The following is a 24,739-nucleotide window of genomic DNA, read 5'->3' on the forward strand; positions in this document are numbered from 1 at the left end:
TCTAATGACTTAGTTAGGGAGTACCTAGGTTAGTAGTAGTAGATATTGTATATTGAAAAAGTGTTGTATCGCTACAATGTAGATATTGTGACTTATTTGAGTATTACCGAGTGACTTACCTGAAGCAATACACTTTCTTAACTATACTGTATAACCGCGTCGGTGAACACCTGTCAGTGTTCATTGTCACAGTCTCGTCCCGCGCAGCCGACCGACGTGTACGCCGGCCACGATGTCGGACAGCAGCCACTTGCTTGGCCCAAGTCCTCGACCGTCACTTGACAGCCAACGGTCCTCCTTCTCTCTACCAAATGGTACGAACGGTACCACGGATGGCGCAACACAGGATGCCGAGGAAGACCTCGACCCAATACAGAGGCTGCAGCGCGAGCTCGAGCGTACCAAGGAGGAGAAGGACACGCTTGCGACGCAATATCGCAACCTTCTTTCGAAACTCACGACGATGCGGACAACACTGGGGAATAAGCTCAAGCAGGATGCCGTACGTACCCTGCCACCTCTCACACACGCGCGCAGTTACGACTCGCACTCGCATAGGAAGAACTCGACCGGCAGAATGAGCTCGTGCAGCAGCTGTCCGCGCAGAACGAGGACCTCGCCGCGACGGTCGAGACACTGAAGTCCGAGCTTGTTGCTTCGAATGAGGAGGCGGAGCGCACGTCGCGGGAACTCGAAGTGATGCGAAGCCGGACGTTCCAGGATAATGCGCAGGAGACGTACATGCGCGAACGGGAGCTGCGCGAAACACAAACAGAGCTTGAGCAATGTCGGATGGAGCGAGACGAGTGGGAGCAGAAGGCGCTGCAGGAGCACGTTTCGGCGGATGAGGCTCGGACCGCGCTGGCGAACCTACGGAGAGAGTTGGAGATTGAGCGGACGGCACGGGAGATGACAGCGACAGAGCTAGCAGTGGAGCGAGAGAAGTGCGTCAATCTGCAGTCGGTACTGGAGGATTTCCAGGCAGGTAAGCCGATTAGGCTTTCGGTTCGACTTACATTGAGCGTGAGCAGCAAAGGATCACGACCTGAAACAAGCAACGAAGGAATACGAATCTCAAATAGAGAAGACCACTCAGTCTCTAGCAGAGTACAAGAGTCGTGCATTGAATGCTGAGCTCCAGCTGCAGGAGTCGTCCACAAGCAGTTCACGAACACAAGAGCTTGAAAGGGAGGTCAAGGAGAAACAACTGCTCATTGGCAAGCTCCGGCATGAAGGTGAGGCAGGAGAAATAGCTTCTTCGCTGGCGCATGTCTGACTTATGTGTCAGCTGTAATCATGAACGAGCACCTCATGGAGGCTCTCCGTCGCCTACGGCAGTCCTCAACGGATACGAACGTAGACAGACGATTAGTCACAAACGTGCTGCTCTCCTTCCTCAACACGCCTCGGGGCGATCCAAAACGCTTTGAGATGCTCTCGCTCCTCGCTACCATTCTCTCTTGGACGGACGACGAGCGAGAACGAGCGGGCATCCAACGCAGAGGGCCTGCACCCGCTATGTCAGCAGTAGCGGGGTTCTTCAGCCGTGGCTCTCCAACACGAACGAGGAACCTCGAGCTCGAGAAGACAGACGAGACAGAGGTACGTGCCGTTCTCCGTGCAGTCCACCTCGTCGCTGACCTGACCGTCCGCTTAGTCGTTCTCTCGCCTATGGGTCGAGTTCCTTCTCACGGAAGCAGCCTCCGGAGAGGAGGGGCGTTCCAGCTCGTCACCACCCGCGAAGTCCCCGCGGAACAACTCCCTCCCGAACTCGCCCACACGCAGCACGCCCCGCCAGCCCAGCCTCCTCTCCCCACCCGAGCTCAGAGGCACGAAGCGCCTGCCATCGTTCACGGGCGCAGCGATGGCAAGTAGCCCGAACCTGGTACTGCAGCCACCGCCTCAGGGAAAGGGGAAGGAAAGAGCGGACTTCTGATTATTGGCTTTTCATATTTTACTTGGACATATTTATTTCTAGTGTGTACATTCAACATGTTATAGCGGGTAATTGCATGCTATCCAGGAGCTCTATTAGTAGTGGGTGATCGCGTGCCCATCTCGATACGTGTGCAGAGTCATCCACGATTGCTAGGATTTGTACAGTATCGTCGTGGTGCAGAGCTGTGAGTACGAACACAGACGCCGGCAACCCCGATATCCAATGTCGTCAAATTCATTTTGACATTGAATCGTAGATTGATCTGACTCGACCCGATCCCGTCTGCTACAAGCTGCTACATTACTGTCAGTGTCCCAAGCGTTGCCATTCTATCCTGTACATACAGCAAAGTGCGCTTGGGAAGATCATACGCCAGGTATGTATAGTCACGTAAGGCGAAGGTCTGCTGTACGCACTACTCGAACGTATGTTGACATCATTACCACAGGGACTTCAATTCGATCATAACTTGAAAGTACTTGGCAGCCTGAGTACTGCTCAACCATGTCGGTACAAGCGATCGTATCTTCCGGCCCCAAGGTAATGCGCGTTGCAGTCGTCGGAGTCGGCCTCGTCGGCAGCGAGTTCATCAACCAACTCCTTAACTTCCCAACCCCCAACCCCTTCCGGATCGTTACCTTGACCTCCTCGAAGACTACGCTCCATGCTCCAGACGGGCTGAACATCACCCCGGATAGCTGGAAGCAAAGCCTTGCACAGGCCAGTCTGAGGCCCGACTTTCCCTTCCTGTTACGGGAGCTGGCGGCGCTCGTGAAGCCCGGGGAGCCTGTCGTGCTCGTGGACAACACCTCGTCGAACGCGGTGGCCGCGCTCTACCCGCAATTCTTGCGATCCGGGGTGCATGTCATCACGCCGAATAAGAAGGCGTTCTCTGCGGAACTTTCGCTGTATGAGAGCATCGTATCGGCGAGCCTGGCGAGCGGCGCGAAGTTCCTCAACGAGGCCACCGTCGGTGCGGGTTTACCGATCATCTCTACGCTCAAGGATCTCGTGGCTACCGGTGACCAGGTAGGACTAAACTCAATCTTGACTGTTTATTTTCGGTATCATGATTGTGATGTCTGTACAGGTTCTCAAGATCGAAGGCGTATTCTCGGGAACGATGAGTTACATCTTTAACGAGTTCTCCACCGGGCAAGAGGGCGGCCCGAGCTTCTCATCCGTGGTCAAGGTCGCAAGGGAGAAAGGCTACACGGTAAGTTCTGGGTGCACTGAACGTCAGAACGAGATAGCTGAACGTCTGGACAAGGAACCTCATCCCGCCGATGATCTCAACGGCGCCGATGTTGCGCGCAAACTCACCATCCTTTCCCGCTGCATCCCATCCCTACGATCGTCCTTGCCTGACGGCTACCAGTCTGTCAGCACAAAATCCCTTGTCCCGCAAGAGTTGGAGGGCATCGACACTGGGGACGAATTTATCGCCCGGCTGCCTGAATTCGACGATCACTTCAACAAGATGCGCGCAGACGCAGCGAAGGAAAACCAGGTGCTGCGGTTCGCAGGCGTAATCGACGTCGCGTCCGGAACTATCAAGGCAGACCTCGAAAAGTGAGTTCGCCCCCGGTTCCATTGACCCGCGCGGTTTGTATGCTAATGCTTTGGGCAGATACCCGGTCACACATCCGTTTGCGACGGCCCTGGGGGGATCGGATAACATCGTCATGTTCTACACGGCACGGTACGGGGCAAGGCCTCTGGTTGTGCAGGGTGCTGGTGCTGGCGCGGCGGTCACTGCCATGGGTGTCATGAGCGATCTTCTGAAGCTGGTGTAAAACGCAGCCCGCTATCAGTAAGGCCCGCAAGAGAACGTGGTAGAGAAGAAAAGCAGGGCATTCGAATGGAGCATGACTCATGGACCGGCGCGAGAGCATCCGCTGATGGCACATAAACGCGTATGTTGAAGGTGCCCCGGCGCGCAAATGGCCCTGGCACTTAGAACCGTATCATCAATGTTCGGCGAGTCTGAGATGCACTGCAGTCACTGCAGTGCACACTCCACTCAGCGTGTTCCCGCCAATCCGTTTTTGAGCGATGAAAAGACAATATTACTGCATGATGAGGCTGGATGGTATGGACCCGACCGACAGTAGTAAGTCATCATTGTAGGAGTTGAATGAGCGGCTGTTACTCAGTAAGTATGGCGATTACCGCGATCAGGATCGCATACAAAGAATTTGAATAGATGAGCTCAATTGGAATTCTTGGCGGGCATATGTATGTAAGCCAGGAAAGGCAGACTTCAAAATGGAGTAGCTTCGGTCGCCCGTAAGTCCCATACTAAGTGCCTCCTCCTCCTCCTCCTCCTCCGTTCTAGTCTCCACAGGCAGACGTAGATAATTCCCTTGTCTGACCTCCGTTCGCGACGTCTTCCCCCTGCCTGAGCTGTGCATCGACAGCTCCCAACTGCCAACAACCACTGCGGCACCGCTTTTCGACATTTGCATCTGATCCCTTTCGAGGCTGCTCTTAAGCTGATTCTCCCTTGTCTCCCCCGAAATCGACCATGGCGACCCTCGTCCGTACCCAGACCTCCCCGCCGACCTCCGACGCGACAGAAATTGGGAACTCACGCCAACAGTACTGGGACGACCTGCAAAGGAGCGTTCCGGCACCATTTCCCACCCGCGCTGAGAGAGAACAAGAGGAGCTCTTGCACGAAGTTGCGTCCGAGTCCCTGCAGGACCACAATCTTGGGCACGCTACGCAAGAGGCTAGCCAACAGCGTGCGGCCTCACAAGACCTCAGTTCCGTCGGTTCTGCGACCATCTCGCGGACACAAGAGATGATGCAGGTGACGGGCCCATCGGTACTGGGCGAGGTGCGGCGTGGTGAATCTCTGTCCGTGAGTCCGTCGTTCACGTCCTGCGTGCAGACGCCTGCTGACGCGCCGTAGGAGGATGTGATGCCATCTATCGTCCATGTCCAAAACTCCTGTATAACGACTCTTAACGACCTACTCTCACACACACCGCAATGGCGACCCATCATACCAGACCGCCGACACTCCATGCCACCGTGCTCCCCATCTTCACCCGGCTTCAGCGCGCAACCTTCGTCCTCCTTGTACACACTAGTAACGAATCTCCGGGCCCTCGACGCCGGGCGCGACGCGTCCTCTGGGCCCTCATCTTCGACAGCGAGCGACGATGCTGTGCTGATCCGCGAACTGCAAACACGAGCGAGCCGACTGACAGACTCGGACGTCTTCCCACCCCAGGATGTTGTCCTTGTCCGTAGACTCGCATCCTTGATCGGACACTTTCACCGCCTCGCAGCCTCGCAGCCAACGAGCTCCGCGCCTACATTGACGCGTGTTGCCTCTTGGGGCAGTGGTATGCCCTCCAGCACTCCCGCAGACCCGATCGCAGCCCTGGGCCGCGAATTGAGTGACCTGCAGCTCGCCCGAGACGCTAGTACATCGCCTTCGCGCGTGGTGTCTCCTGTGCAGCTGGTAGAGGGGGAACTCCTGTGGGCGCAGGTGGATGAAGAACTCGAGGAAGTATTGTCACTATGTCGGTCGCGAACAAGTCACCCTCCCGAGCAGCCTCCAGACTACGAAGCTGCGTGGTACGACGTCCAGATGGAAAGCGAAGGCCTTCCGCAGTACGAAGCCGGGTCCTCTGGATCGCGAGAAGATTTACTGAAGGCGGGCACTTCTAAAGCTTCCATCGCAGCAGCGGACACCTCCAGCATATTGGAGCGCGGAAGCGCAGCGGCCCTTAGCGAGAAAATGCGGATGGACCTCGAAGCTGTCACCCTGGCGATTGACCGTCTCTACCTTGTTGCGCCACAGCTGCACAATCAGAGAGTAGAACTGAAAAAGAGCAAGGTCGAGGAGATGGAGAAGGCGAGCCGTGGAGGGGCGTTGGCGCGCAAGGGAAAACAGCGCGAGAGGGAACCCAGCGACGCGCAGGAGCTGGAGAGGATGGTGGATCTCATCGGGAGAGCATCGGAGAGACGAATCACAGACCAGGCGGTCGTTCTGGAGGGCGGACTGCAGCGGAAGCTCGAGCAGGCGAGGCAGCGGGATCTCGAGAACGTACGTGGTGCACTGCTCATTCGGCGACCAAAGTTGACGTCTGCAACAGCGAGACGCGTTCGTCGAGTCACTCCTGCGGCATGCCGGTGCGGGCAGACTACATTCACAAGACGCCGTCCTGACACCACCCGGGAGCACGTCGCGAGTGAAGGTAAAGGACCCAGAAGCGCTCTTGTCGCTCCCCGAGTTCATGCGCGAGGCCATCCCCGAGCCTGTCCAGCTAAAAATGCAGATGGAGAATCCGACTGCGCTGCTCACTCTACCGGAGTTCGTGAAGGAGCCTATCCCGAGGGAGCTGGAGCCGCTGCCCGCTCCCGCGCCTCCGAAGCGGAAGAACTCGCTGGGTAAGAGCGTGCGGAGTAGGAGTATGTCAGCACCGCCGCTGGCGTGGCTGTTGTCTTCGTCAAGGTCGTCTTCGCCTACGACGGGCACTCCGACGACGGAGGCGAAGAAGTCAAGAGCGTCGAGGATGCGGAGGGTCGGGTCGTCAGTGGCGATCATGCCCACGTTGCAGAGTGAGTGCTCCACGCCAGAGTTGTGTTGCACTTGACTGAGGGTTTGCAGCCAATCTGGAGGTGACGTACGTCGCGGAGTACCACGAGACCCTGCAACATGTTCTGGTATTCCTGAACATTGCTGGCATGATGCCTGGTGCGACATTGGAAGCAGAGGTCCTGCCTGCAGCGCAGATTCCGGGGAAGGCGAGCGACGGGTATGAATGTCTCATACTCAAGTGTGGCCTCAGCACGTCGCCGTTCCTTCGCCTCCCCACGCGCGTCTCACCAGGGAAGAAGGAAGTGCAACCTGCAGGCCAACACTTTCAGGTTAAGCTCTCTGTCTTGGGCGGGCCTGCCAATGGGAATGGCCCTTCAACCTCCGTGCATAGCACGCTCATGGATGCGTCGCGCCTTTCCGCGATGCGCGCCACAAGCTACGTCTGTGCGTCGTGCTCCTTGCCCCTCGTCCACGGGTCGCAGGTCCAGGACTACCGCGATCTGCCCTCCGAACACTGGGCGGAGCTCGTCGACGCGTGGATGTGCCATTCGGACCAGAAGCTGCACGAAAATGTCAAGAAGCGCTCGACGCAGGGCTTCTGGCCGACCGAAGGACACGCGCTCGTGGGCGGGAGTTATATCCTGTTCGAGCAGTCGGCGATGTCTGCGCACAATCTGTACGCGGTTGATCCTGTGGATGAGACCAAGGTAAGCACACTCTCCAGACTCCTTTGCGTTGTAGTGTACTGGAAGGACAGAAAGAAGGCCGACGTTGGATTACCTACCAACGGCCGCCGCGCTTGTGCGTTGCCTGACGTCTCATGCGTCGGTCGAAGCCCTTGTAGGTTTTGGCTGTGCGCCGGGTGTCGGGTCAGCGTATGGGTCGGTGGCAGGATACGTCCTTTGGCTGATACAAAACGTCCGAGATGAATGGCGTACAACGCGCCGGTCACTTGCTAAACAACTCTCGTGTGACTGAGGTCTACGTCTCGGGAGCTACACGCGAGGGCATATCCTTACAACTTTCCGCCTGTTCTCTGTCCTCTCTCTTTTGTTTCGTTAACATTGACCAACGAAATATCTTCACAGCATGATGATTGGGAGCGGGTACGTTGTATATGCGGATCCATCGTCGGACGACGCCGTGAACACGAACCCTCTGGAGGGGCACCCTACTTAGTGTACAGGCTAGCAAAATATGCCATACGACCACTCAGCCCAGCCCATGAGTACGTTCCGTCTCCTTGTACTCATCATCGGCTGACATGCTTCCTTTTCAGACCACCTCGGATACCCCTTTCAGCATTTGTCGCGGAAGACATGAACGAGTTTGTGCATGCCCACGCGACGTACCGCTTCGTGATCCTGGACGAGGAAGAGGAGCGACAGCGCTTGTTGATCTGGCTCTTCAAGCCGAGCATGCGCTTGGCGTACACTACACCGACGGAGTACGTCATGCCCAAGAGCGCGTCGATCCACGCGGCGAAGGTTCTGTTTAAGATTCTCGGGCCCTCTGCGGTGTACACTGACATTCAGTCGTACGTCGTCCCTCTGACTTTTTGAGTTGTGATTTGGGCTGACAAGGGCGTGATGTGCAGTGTTTTGAACAAGTACCCGGGCTTTCCGCAGGCGGAGCACCTCTACTACCCGCGCGACATCTGTAGACGGCTCGCGGGGATGCTCAGGGAGAGCAACACCGCTTACCCAGAAGGCATGCGCACTATGACTGGACTGGATGTCGGCTGGTTGCAGCGTGCATAGACGCTAGACGTGATACCCTTCGAGACACTTCGCTGTGCTTGCACTACACTCTACATGTCGTAGGAATATTGTAGATATGTAGATCATGTTCGTTGTTGTGATTTACGTCGGATTTGTGCTGAAACATCTAGACATGTTCGTCTGTACTGCTGTGCCTCTGTTGACATGCCTTTCGACTCAGATCTGTTGACTGCGCTTGGATACCCAGTTCCACGTTCATGTAAGTCAAAACATCGCAACGTCTGATAGCTGAACTTGGCGAGTCAACCTCGTTACGCCTACTCAACACGCGGACGTCCATGTATCAGGCAAATAGAAAAAATAAGATAGGATGCAGTACAGTACAGTACAGAGAATGATACAACAATGGGACCCTGAGAGACGTCTAAACCTCCTGGCTGTCCTTCTTGCCTTTTGTTGTCTTCGTAGGCAAGAGCTGTTGACAACAGGTGAGTTTGGCCTTTGCTATTATTCTTTGAAGACTAACCTCAGGGTTGATGTGTGGTACGACACCACCTTGCGAGATGATCACGTCACCGAGAAGTTTGTGCAGTCTACGACGTTGTCAGGAAAGATAGTGCAACTGAAGCGCAAGTACTCACTCCTCGTCGTTCCGGATGGCGAGTTGAAGGTGTCGAGGGATTATACGTTGCTTCTTGTTGTCACGAGCCGCGTTACCCGCAAGCTCGAGAATCTCAGCTGCAAGGTACTCAAGGACGGCGGCGAGGTATACTGAAGCCCAAGTTAGCTAGAAATTACAAGTCCGAAAGCAATTTTGCTTACCAGGCGCGCCAGCTCCTACTCGCTGCGCGTAGTTTCCCCGCTTGAGAAGACGGTGCACACGACCGACCGGGAACTGGAGACCGGCCTTCGCAGAGCGCGACTGGGTCTTGCCAGTGGGCTCGCCGGAAGCCTTGCCGGACTTGGACTTGCCGCTCGTCTTGCCAGACATTGTAGTAATCGGTGAGGTTGGTTGGTGGAAGAGGTGGAGGCTGAGCGACGAGAGGGCTTGAGAGGTGCGAGTTGCGGAGATGGGGACAGGTGAAACGAGGGCGCCCAGTATTTATACTGGGAGGCGCCCGCAGCCACAGACGCGGCGCGCGTCAGCACGTGATGGTTGTTGAACGGCGTTCAACAAAATAAGGTTCAGCGCGTCGACGCGTCTGACCAAACAAGGCCAACGCGTCCGTATAAATACCCCGCGCCTCCCCACCTGCATCCCATATCTCTCGCTATCACCACCACTCGCCCTCTTCGCACTACCTCCCTCACCACACACACGCTCAATCGCAATGGCCCCTAAGCCCGCTTCCACCGCCGGCAAGGCTCCCGCCTCCACCGCCTCCAAGGCACCTGCTAAGTCTGAGGGCGCGAAGTCGGCAAAGAAGAGCACTAAGCCCGCCGCCTCTGGTGATGAGACCAAGAAGAAGCGGAGAAAGACTCGCAAGGAGACGTACTCTTCCTACATCTACAAGGGTAAGTTTCACGCGTCAGAACGTGGTGACTCTTGCTCACGAAGATACAGTCCTCAAGCAGGTCCACCCTGACACGGGTATCTCCAACAAGGCGATGGCCATCCTTAACTCCTTTGTCAACGATATCTTCGAGCGCATTGCCACTGAGGCTTCCAGTGAGTTGACTCAATCAGATTGATAGGACTGTTCTGACCTAAGTTCCAGAGCTCGCATCCTACTCCAAGAAGTCGACGATCTCCTCGCGTGAGATCCAGACTGCTGTCCGCCTCATCCTCCCCGGTGAACTCGCCAAACATGCTATCTCAGAGGGCACGAAGTCAGTAACGAAAGTGAGTTGATCGCTGTTGAGCCTCTGAAGCACATCGCTGACAATCGAACTTGTAGTTCTCGAGCGCAGGAGCGAAGTAGATTGTCTCGTCTCTCGGGTTGCTGTTGTATTGTAGTCTTGTACTTTCTATTTATCTCTACTTCTATCGCATAATGTCTCCCGAACCGCACGCGTGTGAGCAATCATCAGGGCATCTTGCAATTGAGTGGTTAGGCAAAGCAAGTCCTACTGGCGCCGAGGAAGCCACGCAGGGTTGTGGGCATTCAGTGATATCGGTGAGCCGCTTTCCTCTACGGGTGTATGTGATAGCTTCGCAGCATGACTGATAGCGGTGATCCTCTCAGGTTGCTTGTCATTAGCTGTTGCGTGGTCTCCCGAGTGGCGAAGATGGGAAACTGCGAGGAGCTGCAACTCCTCTGGCCATGGTAGACTCCGAGAAGGTAAAGGTCTGCCTTCGCCGAATGCTACCGCCGGATTGAAACGGCCCAGAGAGCGGATCCACTGGCCAACGGCAGCGAGGGAGACGCGAACCTCCCACGAGCCTCCCTCCTATTGTGCGCGAGACTAAACGGGCATTGTGTGAACGAGATGAGCAGGACTTACTGTGATGGTCTTGCAGAGCGCCGCGTTAATCCCGAAGGCAAGGAGGAATCCAGCGGCGTGGTCCAGAGCTTGCATGGGGAGAGGGCGAGGTGCTGGTCCCGCGCCGTCCGCGGAGAACGTGGCATGAGCCTCCCCTTCCGCGACGTTGAACCCGGAGGCGGTCTGCACTAGTGAGTCAAACTGTGTACGTCGGCCAATGCAGGTACCGTGTCAGTCGTATGCTGTGTGTTCTCGCGTGTCTGTACTCACTCCACGACGGTCCTTCCAAGGTCCTTCCCACCCATACGCCGTCAGGCTCGCGTACACGATCCCAGGTCGCGCTGTAGCGACGTCCTCAGGCCCGAAACCCTTGTTCTGCAGCCCGCCCGGGCGGTATGCCTGCAAGAACACGTCGGCGTCCTTGACAAGATCGCTAAGTATCGCGCGATCTGTCTGTGTGGTGAGGTCGAGCTGCGTTGCGCGCTTCCCGCGAGATGTATCCGTATCGAGGAGAGGCAACGCAGGGAGCTTCGTGGAGGTGATAAGAAGGACATCCGCCCCGTGCGCTGCCAAGACTCAATCAGAGCTTGGCCCATGCACAGTGGGTCAGCTCTTACCAGCAAGCGTTCTCCCGCACACGGGCCCTGCAAGGACCCTCGTAAAGTCCAGCACGCGGATCCCTTCCAGGGGTCGGGCGTAATCTCCTCTGACCTCACGCCGAGGCGCGTCGCCGATCTTGACGAGCTGCACGGGTGGCGCGCCCGCGAGTGTGCGGCCTTGCGGATGCCTGTCCCACTCATCGAACGAGCGCAGCGCGGTCGCGACCATCTTGCGCGCGGACGCCTCCGTTTCGAAGTCGACGGCGCTCCACTGGAGAAGCGCGGCGGCGACGGCGTCGTGCGTCGGCGCGCATCTGAGGATGTCGAGTATGCCTTGGCGGTGGCTATTTGGTGCGCGTCAGTGTGTCAGGGGTAATCGGTGGATGAAGGGGTGCGCACTGGGGGAAATTGGTGTGCAGCCGGACGTAGCTGTCGTCTTTCGTCTTGTAGAGCCCGGCCAGCGGATCGAAGAGAGTGCCAGACGGGAGCGAGTCGTTGATCGTGTACCAGGCCTCGCTCTCTGTAACAGGCTCAGCGGTCGCCCAAACAGGATAGGCGAAGGCTGGTATCACTGACTGAACTCTAGGACCGCATGTCGAGCATCTACGGATACTTCTTGGTCGACGCCTGTCCTCAGCTTATGGAAGTGGGCCGCTCCAAGCCCGGATAGGCCTATCACAGTCTATTGGCCCCAGTCAGAATTTGAGCCAGTTCAATCAATGTATAATCGAAGCGTACCTGCGCCGCAGTCCCAAGCTTGAAGGATGAATTGACTGCGGGATCGGGGTTCCGACTCAACCTCAAAGAAGACAGAGCCTGGGCGGGCAAGCCATTCCCTTCCCAGATCGACCGCGCGGGCGCGAGTGGGTCGTCCATGCTCGTGTGCAATGCACGGAATGTCTGTGGTCGCGTCCCTGCTGCCGCCAGACCTCATAAATAGCATCAGTAGCTTGCCAGTGGCCTATCGAAGCCCGACGTCTGTGTACGGTCGGCAATAGGCGATCTACGTACTGATGCTACCCAGGTCAGCTGTCGGGTCACGGAAGACGCGATGGCGTAAGGAGATTTGCAACGGACGAGCTCTGTACATGAACCAGCTGAGCAAACGCCGGACGGAGACTGCTCGGCTTGAGCAAGGAGACACGGTATCGTGACCGCGACAGGACTCAGACTGTTTGTTCACAAGAGCGGTAAGGGTTAAACGTTAAGTAGTACACCAGGGTAGTTCAGCGGAGGTGAAGCCACGAGAGGGAAGTACAACTTGAAAACAGTGTCGTGAAATTTGAGCGATATAATATTAAGACCGCTTCGCGGCATGTAGATGAGTCAGAGCGCGAGATGCTTGGTTTGATTTGACCCTGGGCCTGAGTATGCCTCTCCGGGTCTCCGACTCGACCCGGTCAGGCCCAACCTATCGCATCTCGTACGACTGCTTAAAAGGTAACGCAGTACAGAATACATATCACCTGCAGTGTCGCAGATTATGACGGGGGACGTCGGGCATTTACTCAGGCTCGGACATGGGGGTCTCTGTAGTACCACTAATCATCGTTCAAGTTGCTATTGGTTCTTATGGTAAGTGTTACTATGCCATGCAATGGAAATGAGGCACATCGGGGGATACAAACATTCATTGCCCATGACCGTGGAGATGGTGCGTTGCTGCTATGTTGATGCAGATCATGCATCCAGAGGCAAGATGCTCGGGATTGGCCCAACCGGAACGATCTGCTTCGGGTTGTACTACAGACATGCACTCAGCAAACGATCATATATCGTATCCACGCCCATACGCACAGATTTCTGCCAGTGGTACCCAGTCTTGATGTGATCGAAGTTGCAGGTGTCCTTGAACGCGGGGATGTTCCAGTACAACTTCCGCAGCCAGAGGTGGATCGCGGGGTAGCCGTGACGGATGGTGCGGAAGTTGCACTTGAAGTGGCTGTAGTACGCGACGTCGAAGCGGATCTGTATAGGGACCATGAATATACTGTATGCGGGAATGAAAAGCATAACGAACGATTGTCACGAAGAGTCGGAGGTCAGCCTCGGTCAGCTGATTGCCAATCAGGTAGTCCTTGCCCTCGAGCAGCTTCTCGAGACGATCAAGCGATTCGAAGAGAGGGTAGACGGCCTTCTCATATGCGGACTGGGATGCTGCAAAGCCGGCCTTGTATACGCCATCTGGACATTTGTGAGTCGTTGTGCAGAGAATAGAAGAGTACAGAGGTGCACGTACTGTTCACAGTGTCGTACACCCAAGCATTGAGCTCGTCGATTTCTCCCCTCAGGTGTTCAGGGTAGAAGTCGAGCTTCGCCTTCTCCTGGGGCAACAGGTGATTGAACGAGCTGTTGAACATCCGGATGATCTCGGAGCTCTCGTTATTCACGATCGTGCTATGCTTCTTGTCCCAGAGTATGGGTACCGTAAAGCGGCCCTCGTAGTTCGGCGCGACGCGGAGATAGAGATCCTTCACGTGGTCGACGCCGAACAGGGGATCGATGTCCGCTCCGGGGAACGGGTCGATGTTCGCGAAGGGCCAGCCGTGCTCGTCCATGCGAGGTGAAACGACAGTGACGTCGATGAACTCCTCGAGACCTTTGAGTTGACGCATGATCAAGGTACGTGTTGCCCAGGCTGGTACCCAACTCAATACGGATGACTTCACAGATAGCAGAGTGTGGTACTCACGGCAACCGTACGAGACGTAGAGGTGGTATCGACCTATATGAGCATGAGCATGGTCAGACTATAAACGGCCGGCAATAGTCCCAGAGGTATCCACCTTTCTCTGGCTCGAAATGACCGCCTTTTGCAACCCAGTCTCTGAACTGAGATACATGGCGATTGAAGGACCCATCCGCCTCAGACTTCAGCTTGGTGAGGTCGCTGAGGTGAGTTGTGTCTCTGGTAGCCATTGTTCCTGTAGTGACGGTGTCCGTCTAAGTATGAACGATGGAGTGAGGTGTTGTTGTGAACCCAGGAGCTGGGAGGCGGGCACAACAGCAACAGGATTCGAGCGTCATATATATACCAAGGCTGCATACACGTCAAAGCCAACACGACTCAGAGGTCATTGAGTGAGGTCAGCCTAGGATTACAAAGTCAACGCGTCAAACTCTGAGAGGGCGTCATGGAGAAGGTGGATGTCGAACACTCTGACTGATCTGTGATGACTAAATAGAGAGAGCGTTAGTATCATGTCCTGCCTGTAACTTACTGTACACTCTCGCAATGAGGTGCTCATTGTGTTCGAAGACAGGACCCACGGAGAGCCTGACGGTCTTCGTGGTGAAATTGAGCGAACCTCGTGAGTCTGACTACGCGCGCGCCACGATGCCTATTGGATAAACCTGTCAGTCATGGTTCATGAAGGACACGTCGAAGTCAAGGATCAGGATGTGCTGCACCTCAATTGTCGTCGCGGCCCAGTCGGACCAGCGTCGGCGACGTCGAATATTGACGTTGGACGTCGTTGAGTAGCGGCATGGACGATGATGGGCAGAAGTCGCGAGATGATCCAGTTCAATTCGGCTCCAGCAGGTGAACACAATGGTGGGTGTCCACGTGGCGCTGGTACTGCATGCGTGCAGACGCGCTGTACCTGTACCTGCTCTTCCCCACTCGACTCCTACACTCTTCGCGCCTTCAGCGCACCCACGCACAACCCCTATACCCCTCTGTCGACTGTGCACGTCTAGCTCGACCTGCTACCCATCTGGAACGGAACCAAGTCATCTACGAGTCATTCCGATACCTCTTCTTTCCAGCAGTTATCCCGTACGACCACACATACGAAAACGCGTCCAACATGGCACCACGGAACCGAAAAGCGGAGAACGGCGAGTCGTCACTGTCTGCCGGAACGAGCACAAAGGCGTCGGAGACATCAGAGTCAAGCACGGATGGCGTCCTCGCGAGTGCACTGCTGCCACCAACCGAGGGACGCGAGGTAGTGAAAGTAAACAACGCGAGCGTGACAGAGATGAAGCACGCATGCGATGACGCGCTGAAGCGAGTGAGTCTTTTTCTTTCTATGACGCCCGAGCCTGCAGTCGGTCACCGTCCGCGTTGTGGGCCCGGTCGCGTGCGTGAAGACTGCTAAACTCTGTCTCTGCATAGTTCCTCTCACGACCTGAACTTTTCAACCAAATCTACACGCATACGGACGTCCGGCTAGGCCTCGGCTGGGCAAGTGTCTTCGTCGCGCTTGGGACGGGTCTGTACGGCTGGAAGGTCGACTTCGAAAAAAGCAAACCTGCAGTATGGGCAGGCGTTATCCTGTGCGTCATTTCATTAATCATACGCGTCTACCGGTACTAATATACGCGGACTGCTCTCTCTGCGTGCCGCACCTTCAGTTATGTCCTATTAACAACTATCCAAACATTGTATGCCTACTTTGTCGAGGGCGATATTGTCTTCGTCGGCAAGCGCAAGACATTTGACAAGCGCGTGCGTGTCTCAGACATGGGTCGACTTTTCGAGCTCAGAATACTGACGCCTTCCTCTCAGATTGTCACAGAGCGAATAACGCTCACCTCCACCTCCACGCCGTCCAAACCTTCCTCCCCTCCCGCTTACTCCCTCGGCCTCACCTACATGCGCTCGACGTCCGGTGGCAAGTCGCTGCTCGGCCGGGGGCGCGCCAAGGGTGATCGGGGCTATAACACGTTCTTCGACGAGAAGGGCGTCATGGACCAGGAGGCCTTCGAGCGGTGGGTCGGCGAGATGGTTGGGCGGGTGATGGTGGGCAAGAACGAGTGATTCAATCTGGGTAACGCGTCTGCGGCTTGTAGGCGTCTCGAGCGTATCTGCACACGGATGGGTGTATGTGTATGGGCTACTTATTGTCCGGGATATTGGCACGGTAGGTAGTGACTATGTTATGTAATGCAAGCTCATCAAAGTCTCCTTGGAGGCAGACCGGTCTGGTGGGCGATGTGCGATACTTTCGGTGAGCGAGTCAGGTCTGCCATTTTACGCTGAGGCTTCTCCCTTAGTAAGGATCGCTCGTGGTGGCTGGACGAGGGTTCGTACATTACACTACCACAGGTCCACAGCGTGCTATGACTCGACTAGCGTGTTGACGTTTCCGCTCTCCGGGCCTATGGTGTCCTGCGTGGCGGCGACTCGAGCGCACTGTCACCAGCTACGCCGAATCCCAGATAATAGGCGTCCGAATAGTCAGTAACGGTGCGTCTAGAGGCTTCACGAAGACATCAGCGACATCGCGTCAGTCGCTCATGGAGTGCGACGGCGTACCGTCCTGCGGCTCTGGGACCCCGAATTGCAGGTGTCCGCCCGTCCTGCGGAGGCGCGTGGTGGTCAGTCCTACCGGAATACATTCTGTGGCGTGTGCTCAGGCAGAGTGGACATACCCAGGGAATCTCCAGTGGCCGTTCGTGAGCTGGTTCGTCAAGTCCCTGTCATAGGATGCGATGTGAGTATGCAACTCCGTTCTAGTGTTAAGCCTGACGCACTGCTCTGGTATGGGAGCGGCAAACCCTTGGTTCGCGACCGCTAGCATACAAGTAACGACGGCGAGTATCTGTGGGAAGAACATAGCGACGGAAATCGTGCTTCTGACCGACAGAAGGGCTGTAATACGGAAGGCTGCATCGTGTTAACCACCACTCAAGAGGAGAAGACGCGTGCGAGGTCCACTTACTGCTCTACACCGAAGATGAGTGGGAGAAGGCCGCCTGGGCGAAATAGTAGGAACCAGACCCATCTGCCTGTGCGGTTATATAGCCTGTACACCGCTGGTGATCGGTGTCGGGACGATGGCTATATGAGCCTGAGAGTGTTCATTCGTCAACAGTTGTTCAACAAGGTGCTTGACAGATGTGTCTCGTGTCCTGTTGATCAACTTTGCATTTTGCAATGCGAAGTTCAGCGGCACGTTGTGGCGTACTCGTCTCGACTGGCCTATTGAATATTCGAAGTCGTCTGGCGAGTTGTGTTTAGCAGAGCATGATTGATGCTGGGGTTTGTGGAGTTCGCCTTTGACGCTAGGTGTTGCCGAGGTGAGACCAAGAATGACCCTGTTGGTCCTCTCAGGGTCCGGGACGGTCTGATACTTGAAGTTGATGCTGTCGTGGGGACTCGGAACGCGTTACAATGCATCGAAAGTTGGATGGTACCACGATAGTTCGATGGGGCACTGCCCCAACAAGGCGGCGTGCTGCTTATCCTAAGCTACGTACTTATGTAGTATGGCATCACTTTCAAGTTGTCGTCCTAGTCAAGTCTAACCATCGTGCTCATCGTGGCCGCCGGTCGTTGTACGTAATCGCCGACGGGGGAGTCGGTACATAGAGCAGTGCTCCTCCTCCGGACTTGTACGCGTCGTGCGTCGCGCGTCACACTCGCCAGAGCGGAGTCCTGCAATGCAGATGGGACATTTACGTTAAAAGCTTGATTATCGCCATCCCCTCCGGACCGTTGAAAAAGTCTTCAGTCGAGACCCTGCTTAGGGAGGACTACGCGAACGGTACGGTGGCCCTTGGCAGACGGTCCAACTTCAGGTATTCAATGCTAAGGATTGTTCATATCGTTCTACTTTCCGAGCATGTCCGAGTGACGATCTGCATACAGATAGGCGCATTATGCCTCGCAAGCCCGGCATATGACTCAGCACGGTGAGCGTTGCGTGATGATGATATACTAGTTCACGTTCCCTCAGGCTCGTTGCATGGCCCACAGTCCAGCTGAGGGAAGCCATGTTATGTAGACTGATTTCGCTGACCGATCCACTCTGGTCGGAATGACGCTCGAGAATTAGACATTCCAGCTTGAACTTCCTATCCTAGGTACGTGTCACGACTCTGTTATGCCTGGACGGACGTGCTGACAGCGCTGCTCTCAGAACGTGTGAGGACTCGCAATGACGGTACTTCAAGCGCCTCGTCGCCAGCCACGCCGAATTGCAAGACCGGAGTCGCTGATGGGTGTGCACTGGTATTGCTGATGTGGTTCAGAACTGCACGAGTAGAGCATGTCAGCAACGTGTTAGTATCATCCAGCATGTGCCCCCAGACAGAATACAGGTACCCACCTACGTTCTCCGAGGCGTCGATGACCGGCCCGAAGTGATAGATCGGGTCTCCGACCGTCCTACCGGCATCGTGAACGTCAATTTGGGTGAGAGGCAATATATTCTGCCGAAAACAGGACTTACCCTGGACCCTGCCTGTGAAGAGCATCGATGTCGACACGACGACTGCTGTCGAAGGAAGCGACATTAGTTGGTGGTGTTACAGCTGAGCAACTAATGTCGCGTACGCGTCAGGTAGGGGAGCCGCAAAGCCTAGCGTCGCGGCGGCGATGACAGCGATGGATTTCACGAACAGCATGGTGGAGTAGTGGTGCGCGCGTCACAAGAAAGGAGAGTTGTACAAAGAGAGGCTGGATAACAATTGTCGTCGTGAGCCTCATCTAGAATGGAAACATGCTAGGGCTTACTGCTCTGCACCAGAATCGAACGATGAATGTCGGCCGGGCGAACTGAGGCCCCTCCTGCCTAATTGTCCCGTTTACATAGTACTACGCCACGGTCCAGATGTTGCGATCTTGGAGGCAGCGCAACCTTTCCGAAATATGGTACAGCCTCTGACATATTGGACGTCGCGCTGTTCATCTCTTCAAGTTGCTGACCGTCGCAGCTACCAGGACAGTTCGAATCTCCCAATCGCATCACGTCATACTACAACCGGTAACTTGTGGCAGTAGCCCTTTACCTGATGCTGCGGACTTGCCCTCGCATGTAGACCGCAGCGGTCCAGTTGACGGTGTGGAGGAGAAATCCGGCCGAGGTCTAGATCGACGCGTAGCGTCACGGTTTTACTACTATTTTCTCTCTTGGCAGTGTTAGCTTATATCATTTCGCATGCAGACGTTACCTACGATACAAACATCAATCTACTGTACCATCGACTCTACCGGCGCGCTCGCGAGGAACCGGAAGGCGGAGGCGGAGGACCGACCATAGGGCGAAGGCGGGCGACATCGAGCAGAGTGCCGCACCTGTCGGGGGCCCAGGTCGCGAACGTTAATAGCACCGCTCCGCCGCTGTCAGCCGCGCGCCGAGACCATGGTCCGCCGTCCGAAGCCGGAAGGGGAACCAACGGACGTCGTCACCCGGGCGGGTGTCCCATACGTTACTTTCCTTATTCGGTAATATTCCTTCCCGATCTGTCAACGATCGCTTGCCTGTCACTCATCACCTTTCCTTTCGAACTTACCTCATCTCCCCTTGCGTCATCCTTTGCTCCTTAGTTCCTTCTCGCTCTTGTCGCGCTGCGTGTACTTATAGAGGGCCGCGTCGCCCGTTCTCGCCAGTGAATCGTACCCCCCAGCTTCTCCCCTCTCGCTCACGCGCACTTCAAGGTTCGGCACGGACGAGCGACTCGACGTCGCGCGTGCACCTCAAGTCGAGTTAGTCGAGTGGTCAAGAAGATTAGATAAGTATTCGTTTGTATCCGCGCGGCCACACTACTTTACACAGAACATCGCCCGCCGTCCATCTCCAGCCCGAACACCCATTCGCTCGACTCTACTGAACACCTGCACCCGGAGACGAGTTGTGTGTGTTGGTCGTCGACGCGCACGTTTTCTCTCCCACAAGTGGTGACCACCGCAGGGGGTTTCATTGCTCACAGGTACGTGTGCAGAGTCCCGGGTGCGCTAATCGTTCTTCTTCAGGACGGCGCCCAAGAATATACCGAAAAGCGCGACTAGCGCGCTGCGACCTAACGCAGGTGAACCGTCTCGAGGACGTCCCGAACTCCGTCGCACAACCCGAACCGCGACCGACGTATCGCTAGAACGCGCTGCGTCTCGAAAAGGCAAGCAAGCCCAGAAGAACATCAAAATCGACGAAGCCGTCGATCAAGATTTAGATATCTCGATCCTCCCAACGTCCTCCGAAGACGTTCTCACCCCGCTAAGCACCTTCTCTTTCACCTCCTTATCGTCATTCCCCTCGGGTTCAATTACTCCTACAACCCCTAAGACGCCGTTTACCCCAGTATCTACACCAGCGCTCACCTCTCCATCCTCGTTCATATTCCCCGCGCAGAACCATATTGACAACGTACCGCCAGACATGACAGCCCCTGGAGCAGCACCATCACAGGCGGGATCGTCGACAGCGCTAGTGGCGTCGGCACCGTCTCGCATCGCAATGCCGCCACCTACCTCAAAGTATTCGCCTCGGTTCGACGGGAAGCGTCTCCAAAGCTTCCTCAACGTTTACGAAAACCTCGCAAACGCGGCGATGCTCACCGACTCCGAGAAGTGCCGGATGGTACTCGAGTACTGCACGGAGGAGGTGAGTTTCATGCTCTCCTGCATGAGTGAGTTCGCAGGCAGCGATTGGGAGGCGGCGAAGACACAGATGCTCTTCTGCTTCGGCGAAGGCACGGTTAAGGACAAGGGGTCAGCTGACAAGCTTAGGGCGTACATTAAGAAGTACAGGAAGACGCGCAAGATCCGAAATTTGGAAGGGTACTACAAGTACCTTCACGGATTCCTCAAGTGCGCAGGGAACCAGATCGAACTCGGCGGGATCAATTCAGCTGAGCACGATTATCTGTTCTTCAAAGGACTAAATTCGCGTGTTAGGAAGGCGATAGTGCCAAAGCTCGAGAAGCAGATGGGGAAGACTCCCACGCACAAGGAGCCGGCATCGTTCAAACTGTGCGCGGAGGAAGTCCGCAAGTACTTCGCTGAAAGTGACTACCGTAGGGACGCTGATTCATCCAGTTCCGAGTCAGAAGGTAGCGAGTCAGACTCAGAAGAAGAGTCGGACAGCGACTCTGACTCATCGGACAGCGACAGTGAAGACGACAAGAAGAGAAAGAAGAAGAAGAAGAAGACGGATAAGAAGGCAGACAAGAAGAAGAGCAAGAAGAAGGGTAAGCGAACGAAGGACAAGGACGACGTGGACGACCTCGTCGACCGACTCGATAAGCTACTCGCCGCACGGCTCGTACCGGCTTCGACGAACTCGGCGACACAAGCGACGGCGTGCGCGGCTCATCAGGGGACGCTAACGCCGCAAGCGACTACATGCGCGGGCCACCAAGGGCAGCCTGCGCGGATATGCTACATGTGTGCTAAAGAAGAGGGTAAGGACTTGGACCATCGCATCGGCATGGGACACTGCGGCTTCACAAAGAAGTGGATCGCAGACGGTACGATCGTGTATAGCCCGCAGGGCAGGCTAACGTACGCGGACGGTTCGGATTTGCCGAACGGACGAGGTGTTGCCGGCGGCATGTCCACACTAATCCAGCAGCGGCTCGATCAGATCAAAGGGAAGGCTCGCGACGCGCCGCCGCACATGTCGTGTAGCGCGATCGAGGTGATGCGCGACGACCAGCCAGTGCTAAGCGGTAACGTGTATGCGGTATCCTCCGAAGACGTTTACTCTTTCCCGGTCACTAGGTCGCAAGGGAAAACCCAAGCCCAAGATCTGCCAGCTACGCCGCCAGCTGCGCTCAAGAAAGTCCGGTTCGACTTCAAGCACTCGGCCGCGGACGAGCAAGTAGGCGGGTCGACTCATAAGTCACCCCCTCCCGTGCAAGTTCGGCAGCCGGCTGAGCCTACTCAGTTCACGAAGGACCGGGCGAAGGTAGCCGAATCCTCGACGCCCGAACCGCCAAAGATCAACACGGAGCAGGGATGGCGAGAACGCGAAGCGCAGAAGAAGCAAGACCGGCGGGAAACTACAGGTGATGCCGCTGGTCGCACGCGAACTGACCGAGCTAGCGTTCGTTTCACATCGGACATTCAGGACATGGTATCGGTTGACCAGGTCATGGATAAGACTCTGAACACGATGATGTCCATTCCGCTCAAGACGCTAATTGCTATGTCACCAGAAATGCAGAAACGGTTTGCAGCCATAACAAAGACGCGGCGCGAAGTCTACGCGACCATAGCCGAAGTAAGAGAGCTCGTGGACGAAGCTGAAGAAGGCGCAGGAACATCGGAAAACCCGCGTGGCGCTGCGTCGGTTACGGTACGCGACGAAGAACACCTCGAGTCGATCATCGACAGCTACGCCGCAGCAATCGCGCTTGGCAGCCGTCGACGATTCGTGGCAATGGCATGCGGGCTCGTCCAGGGCAAGTTTGGTGACGAACCGGTAACGTACCTCATCGACTCTGGTTCGGAATTGAACCTGATCGCTCAGCGCGTGTACGAGCGAGCTGGAGTAGACATTGACACAGATGGGTCGCGATGGACGTTGAGGGGCATTCATGGAGCACCGGTGGCGCTGGTGGGATGCTGCCGAGACGCGTCGGTCGTGATCAATGGGGAGCGGTTTGACCACCACTTCTTCGTGCATCCGGGGGAGATGGGGAGGCACGATGGGATCCTCGGCCAACCTTGGCTGCAGTGGTTTTCGGCACGACTCGAGTACGCGCGTAACGGGGGGCAGGAGCTGGTCGTGTTCCCTAGCGGAGACCCAGCTAGCGATCCGATGCGCGTCCGGATAGTAGGGATGGCCGATCGCCGCAACGTGGACAAGCTAGTCCAGTCGGCAGAGGTCGCAACGGATTTTTAGGAGGGGACGTGTTATCCGAGCCGGCCCCGTCGTTCACGGGGCAAGCGTCCCTAGAATTACCACGGCTCGGGAGGTCACTGCAGGCTCTGGCCGGTGACCGCAGATTTTTGGACTCAGACAATGTGCACGTGTTGACGCAGTTGAACCCTCCTCATACGTACGATGGCCTGCTTCGTTCCGTTTCTTTTTCCTCACCTGATTGTATTCGGCCCGTTCGCTCACCATGGACAGATCGGGCATTGGGGCAGTACGAGGCATCCTCAAGCGCAGCGCGGCGATACAAACCGGTAGCACGCAAGGTAAGGCCGGTTCCGACGTACATGCCTAACCCATCCGCGCAGAAGTTGGTTCCAATCGAGGTACCGACCCCGCCACCGCTCCCAACGCATCCAGCACCACGAACGCAGTTTGTGCCCACGCAGCGACTGACTCAAGAGCGCCTTGAAGCGATTCTGGAGACGGTCCCCGAGGGATTCCTGACGAGCGCGGAACTTGACCTCATGGTGCACGTCCTAGGTGTCAATCAGACCGCACTCGCATGGACAGAAGAAGAACGCGGTACGTTCTCGCCTACCTATTTCCCTGACTACGAGATCCCTGTTATAGAGCACGTACCATGGATGCGACCGCCGATCAAGGTACCGAAGGCTCTTGAGGACAAGGTGCGTATAGTCGTACAGGATCAAATTGACGCAGGGAACTACGAGTATTCGACCGCGTCATATCGAGCAGCCTCATTCCCAGTCCTGAAGAAGAATGGCGAGCCCAGGATGGTCATCAACCTCGAAGATCTCAACGCGGTAACGATCCGCGACTCGGCGCTGCCTCCACGCGCGGACGAATTCGCCGAAAGCTTTGTCGGCCATCAGGTATACGCAATACTCGATCTATTCTCCGGCTATAACGGCATCCGGCTGCACGAAGGATCGCGCGACCTCACAACGTTCCATTCCGTATGCGGCGCGCTCCGAAATGCCACAATGCCGCAAGGCTTCACGAACGCCATGCAGTGTTTCATGCGCTGGATCCTGCACGTACTAGGGCCTATGTATCCCGTTCTCGCTGACGCGTTTGTAGACGATAATGGGGTGAAAGGACCGACATCGAGGTATAACGACGAGCCGATCGAAGGCAACCAGGATATCCGCCGGTTCGTATATGAGTTTGCGACCACGCTGAACATGCTGTTTCACAGATTCCGTGAGGCAGGCGTGACGGCTTCGGGGGCGAAGCTAATCCTTGCCACCCCGAGGGTACAGATCGTCGGGTCAATTGTATCAGCAGAAGGCTGGGAACCCGAGCATGGCCTCGTCAACAAGGTAATCAAGTGGCCATATTGCGAAACAGTCAGCGAGGTCCGCGGGTTTCTAGGCACTGCAGGCGTTGGACGTCGATGGATCAAGAACTTCTCGCTAATAGCTAAGCCCCTGTCCGCTCTCTGTCGTACCACTGACGCGCCGTTTGTATTCGGGGAAACAGAGCGACGCGCAATGGACGAGCTCAAAGCACTGATCACACGAGCACCAGTTCTCAGGAAAGTCGACTACCAACTCGCGGCGACGATCGTTCGTGCTCCACGCGCATCCGATCACGGGCTCGTTGTCCTCGCGGTTGACTCATCATTACACGGGGCAGGGTGGGTCATTTATCAATACAACGAGACTGACAAACACCCAGCTATATTCGGGTCATGCACGTTCAACGCGACCGAATCGAGGTACTCACAGCCCAAAGCGGAACTGTACGGCGTGTTTCGCGCAATCAAGGAGTGCCGACACCGGGTTTGGGGCGTCCATTTCAGGCTCGACGTTGACGCAAGCTACCTGAAACAGATGATCCACGAACCGGACCTACCTAATGCGCCAATGACGCGATGGGTAACGTACATCCAGCTATTCGACTTTGAGCTTAACCACGTG

General features: G+C 56.1%; 11 protein-coding genes across 11 annotated transcripts; 6 read left to right on the forward strand and 5 right to left on the reverse strand.

The window, feature by feature from the left end:
* Positions 1–110: 110 nt before the first annotated feature.
* C8Q71DRAFT_761242 (uncharacterized protein) lies at positions 111–2,089 on the forward strand. The gene is made up of 5 exons (XM_047923859.1): positions 111–502; positions 559–985; positions 1,032–1,235; positions 1,289–1,602; positions 1,658–2,089. The coding sequence occupies exons 1-5, from the start codon at positions 233–235 to the stop codon at positions 1,934–1,936; spliced, it is 1,494 nt and encodes a 497-aa protein (XP_047778490.1). The 5' UTR covers positions 111–232; the 3' UTR covers positions 1,937–2,089.
* Positions 2,090–2,141: 52 nt separating this feature from the next.
* C8Q71DRAFT_822691 (aspartate kinase homoserine dehydrogenase) lies at positions 2,142–4,159 on the forward strand. The gene is made up of 5 exons (XM_047926223.1): positions 2,142–2,315; positions 2,388–2,968; positions 3,030–3,155; positions 3,210–3,511; positions 3,570–4,159. The coding sequence occupies exons 2-5, from the start codon at positions 2,444–2,446 to the stop codon at positions 3,733–3,735; spliced, it is 1,119 nt and encodes a 372-aa protein (XP_047778491.1). The 5' UTR covers positions 2,142–2,315; positions 2,388–2,443; the 3' UTR covers positions 3,736–4,159.
* Positions 4,160–4,220: 61 nt separating this feature from the next.
* On the forward strand, positions 4,221–8,455 carry C8Q71DRAFT_761246 (HECT-like ubiquitin-conjugating enzyme-binding-domain-containing protein). The gene is made up of 7 exons (XM_047923860.1): positions 4,221–4,805; positions 4,857–6,002; positions 6,052–6,517; positions 6,567–7,204; positions 7,586–7,725; positions 7,777–8,034; positions 8,095–8,455. The coding sequence occupies exons 1-7, from the start codon at positions 4,467–4,469 to the stop codon at positions 8,255–8,257; spliced, it is 3,150 nt and encodes a 1,049-aa protein (XP_047778492.1). The 5' UTR covers positions 4,221–4,466; the 3' UTR covers positions 8,258–8,455.
* Positions 8,452–9,287, reverse strand: C8Q71DRAFT_761249 (histone-fold-containing protein). Its single transcript, XM_047923861.1, has 4 exons — positions 9,041–9,287; positions 8,860–8,989; positions 8,745–8,811; positions 8,452–8,693 (listed from the first exon to the last, which is right to left on the reverse strand). The coding sequence occupies exons 1-4, from the start codon at positions 9,207–9,209 to the stop codon at positions 8,643–8,645; spliced, it is 417 nt and encodes a 138-aa protein (XP_047778493.1). The 5' UTR covers positions 9,210–9,287; the 3' UTR covers positions 8,452–8,642.
* A 145-nt stretch (positions 9,288–9,432) lies between these two features.
* C8Q71DRAFT_761253 (histone H2B) lies at positions 9,433–10,225 on the forward strand. Its single transcript, XM_047923862.1, has 4 exons — positions 9,433–9,733; positions 9,783–9,887; positions 9,937–10,061; positions 10,117–10,225. Exons 1-4 carry the CDS (start codon positions 9,550–9,552, stop codon positions 10,138–10,140), a joined length of 438 nt encoding a protein of 145 aa, XP_047778494.1. The 5' UTR covers positions 9,433–9,549; the 3' UTR covers positions 10,141–10,225.
* On the reverse strand, positions 10,226–12,544 carry C8Q71DRAFT_761256 (CoA-transferase family III). The gene is made up of 7 exons (XM_047923863.1): positions 11,980–12,544; positions 11,818–11,923; positions 11,641–11,761; positions 11,260–11,585; positions 10,913–11,208; positions 10,664–10,843; positions 10,226–10,609 (listed from the first exon to the last, which is right to left on the reverse strand). The coding sequence occupies exons 1-7, from the start codon at positions 12,115–12,117 to the stop codon at positions 10,286–10,288; spliced, it is 1,491 nt and encodes a 496-aa protein (XP_047778495.1). The 5' UTR covers positions 12,118–12,544; the 3' UTR covers positions 10,226–10,285.
* Positions 12,545–12,560: 16 nt separating this feature from the next.
* C8Q71DRAFT_761261 (glutathione S-transferase) lies at positions 12,561–14,485 on the reverse strand. The gene is made up of 7 exons (XM_047923864.1): positions 14,398–14,485; positions 14,028–14,333; positions 13,934–13,966; positions 13,481–13,879; positions 13,262–13,425; positions 13,039–13,209; positions 12,561–12,984 (listed from the first exon to the last, which is right to left on the reverse strand). The coding sequence occupies exons 2-7, from the start codon at positions 14,158–14,160 to the stop codon at positions 12,922–12,924; spliced, it is 963 nt and encodes a 320-aa protein (XP_047778496.1). The 5' UTR covers positions 14,161–14,333; positions 14,398–14,485; the 3' UTR covers positions 12,561–12,921.
* Positions 14,486–14,847: 362 nt separating this feature from the next.
* C8Q71DRAFT_761266 (microsomal signal peptidase 25 kDa subunit-domain-containing protein) lies at positions 14,848–16,305 on the forward strand. Its single transcript, XM_047923865.1, has 5 exons — positions 14,848–15,260; positions 15,365–15,525; positions 15,604–15,697; positions 15,758–16,112; positions 16,168–16,305. Exons 1-4 carry the CDS (start codon positions 15,054–15,056, stop codon positions 16,007–16,009), a joined length of 714 nt encoding a protein of 237 aa, XP_047778497.1. The 5' UTR covers positions 14,848–15,053; the 3' UTR covers positions 16,010–16,112; positions 16,168–16,305.
* Positions 16,180–16,862, reverse strand: C8Q71DRAFT_72127 (uncharacterized protein). Its single transcript, XM_047921430.1, has 4 exons — positions 16,726–16,862; positions 16,624–16,668; positions 16,508–16,551; positions 16,180–16,451 (listed from the first exon to the last, which is right to left on the reverse strand). The coding sequence occupies exons 1-4, from the start codon at positions 16,806–16,808 to the stop codon at positions 16,351–16,353; spliced, it is 273 nt and encodes a 90-aa protein (XP_047778498.1). The 5' UTR covers positions 16,809–16,862; the 3' UTR covers positions 16,180–16,350.
* Positions 16,863–17,892: 1,030 nt separating this feature from the next.
* C8Q71DRAFT_72136 (uncharacterized protein) lies at positions 17,893–18,702 on the reverse strand. The gene is made up of 4 exons (XM_047921439.1): positions 18,530–18,702; positions 18,426–18,470; positions 18,303–18,361; positions 17,893–18,227 (listed from the first exon to the last, which is right to left on the reverse strand). Exons 1-4 carry the CDS (start codon positions 18,598–18,600, stop codon positions 18,076–18,078), a joined length of 327 nt encoding a protein of 108 aa, XP_047778499.1. The 5' UTR covers positions 18,601–18,702; the 3' UTR covers positions 17,893–18,075.
* Positions 18,703–20,291: 1,589 nt separating this feature from the next.
* On the forward strand, positions 20,292–22,820 carry C8Q71DRAFT_835823 (uncharacterized protein; the record flags this gene model as incomplete). The annotated part of the gene is made up of 1 exon (XM_047926433.1): positions 20,292–22,820. Exon 1 carries the CDS (start codon positions 20,352–20,354, stop codon positions 22,818–22,820), a length of 2,469 nt encoding a protein of 822 aa, XP_047778500.1. The 5' UTR covers positions 20,292–20,351.
* Between the last annotated feature and the right edge of the window lie 1,919 nt (positions 22,821–24,739).

Source organism: Rhodofomes roseus, assembly GCF_022264815.1.
Source record: "Rhodofomes roseus strain CIRM-BRFM 1785 chromosome Unknown C8Q71scaffold_11, whole genome shotgun sequence".
Classification (NCBI taxonomy): domain Eukaryota; kingdom Fungi; phylum Basidiomycota; class Agaricomycetes; order Polyporales; family Fomitopsidaceae; genus Rhodofomes; species Rhodofomes roseus.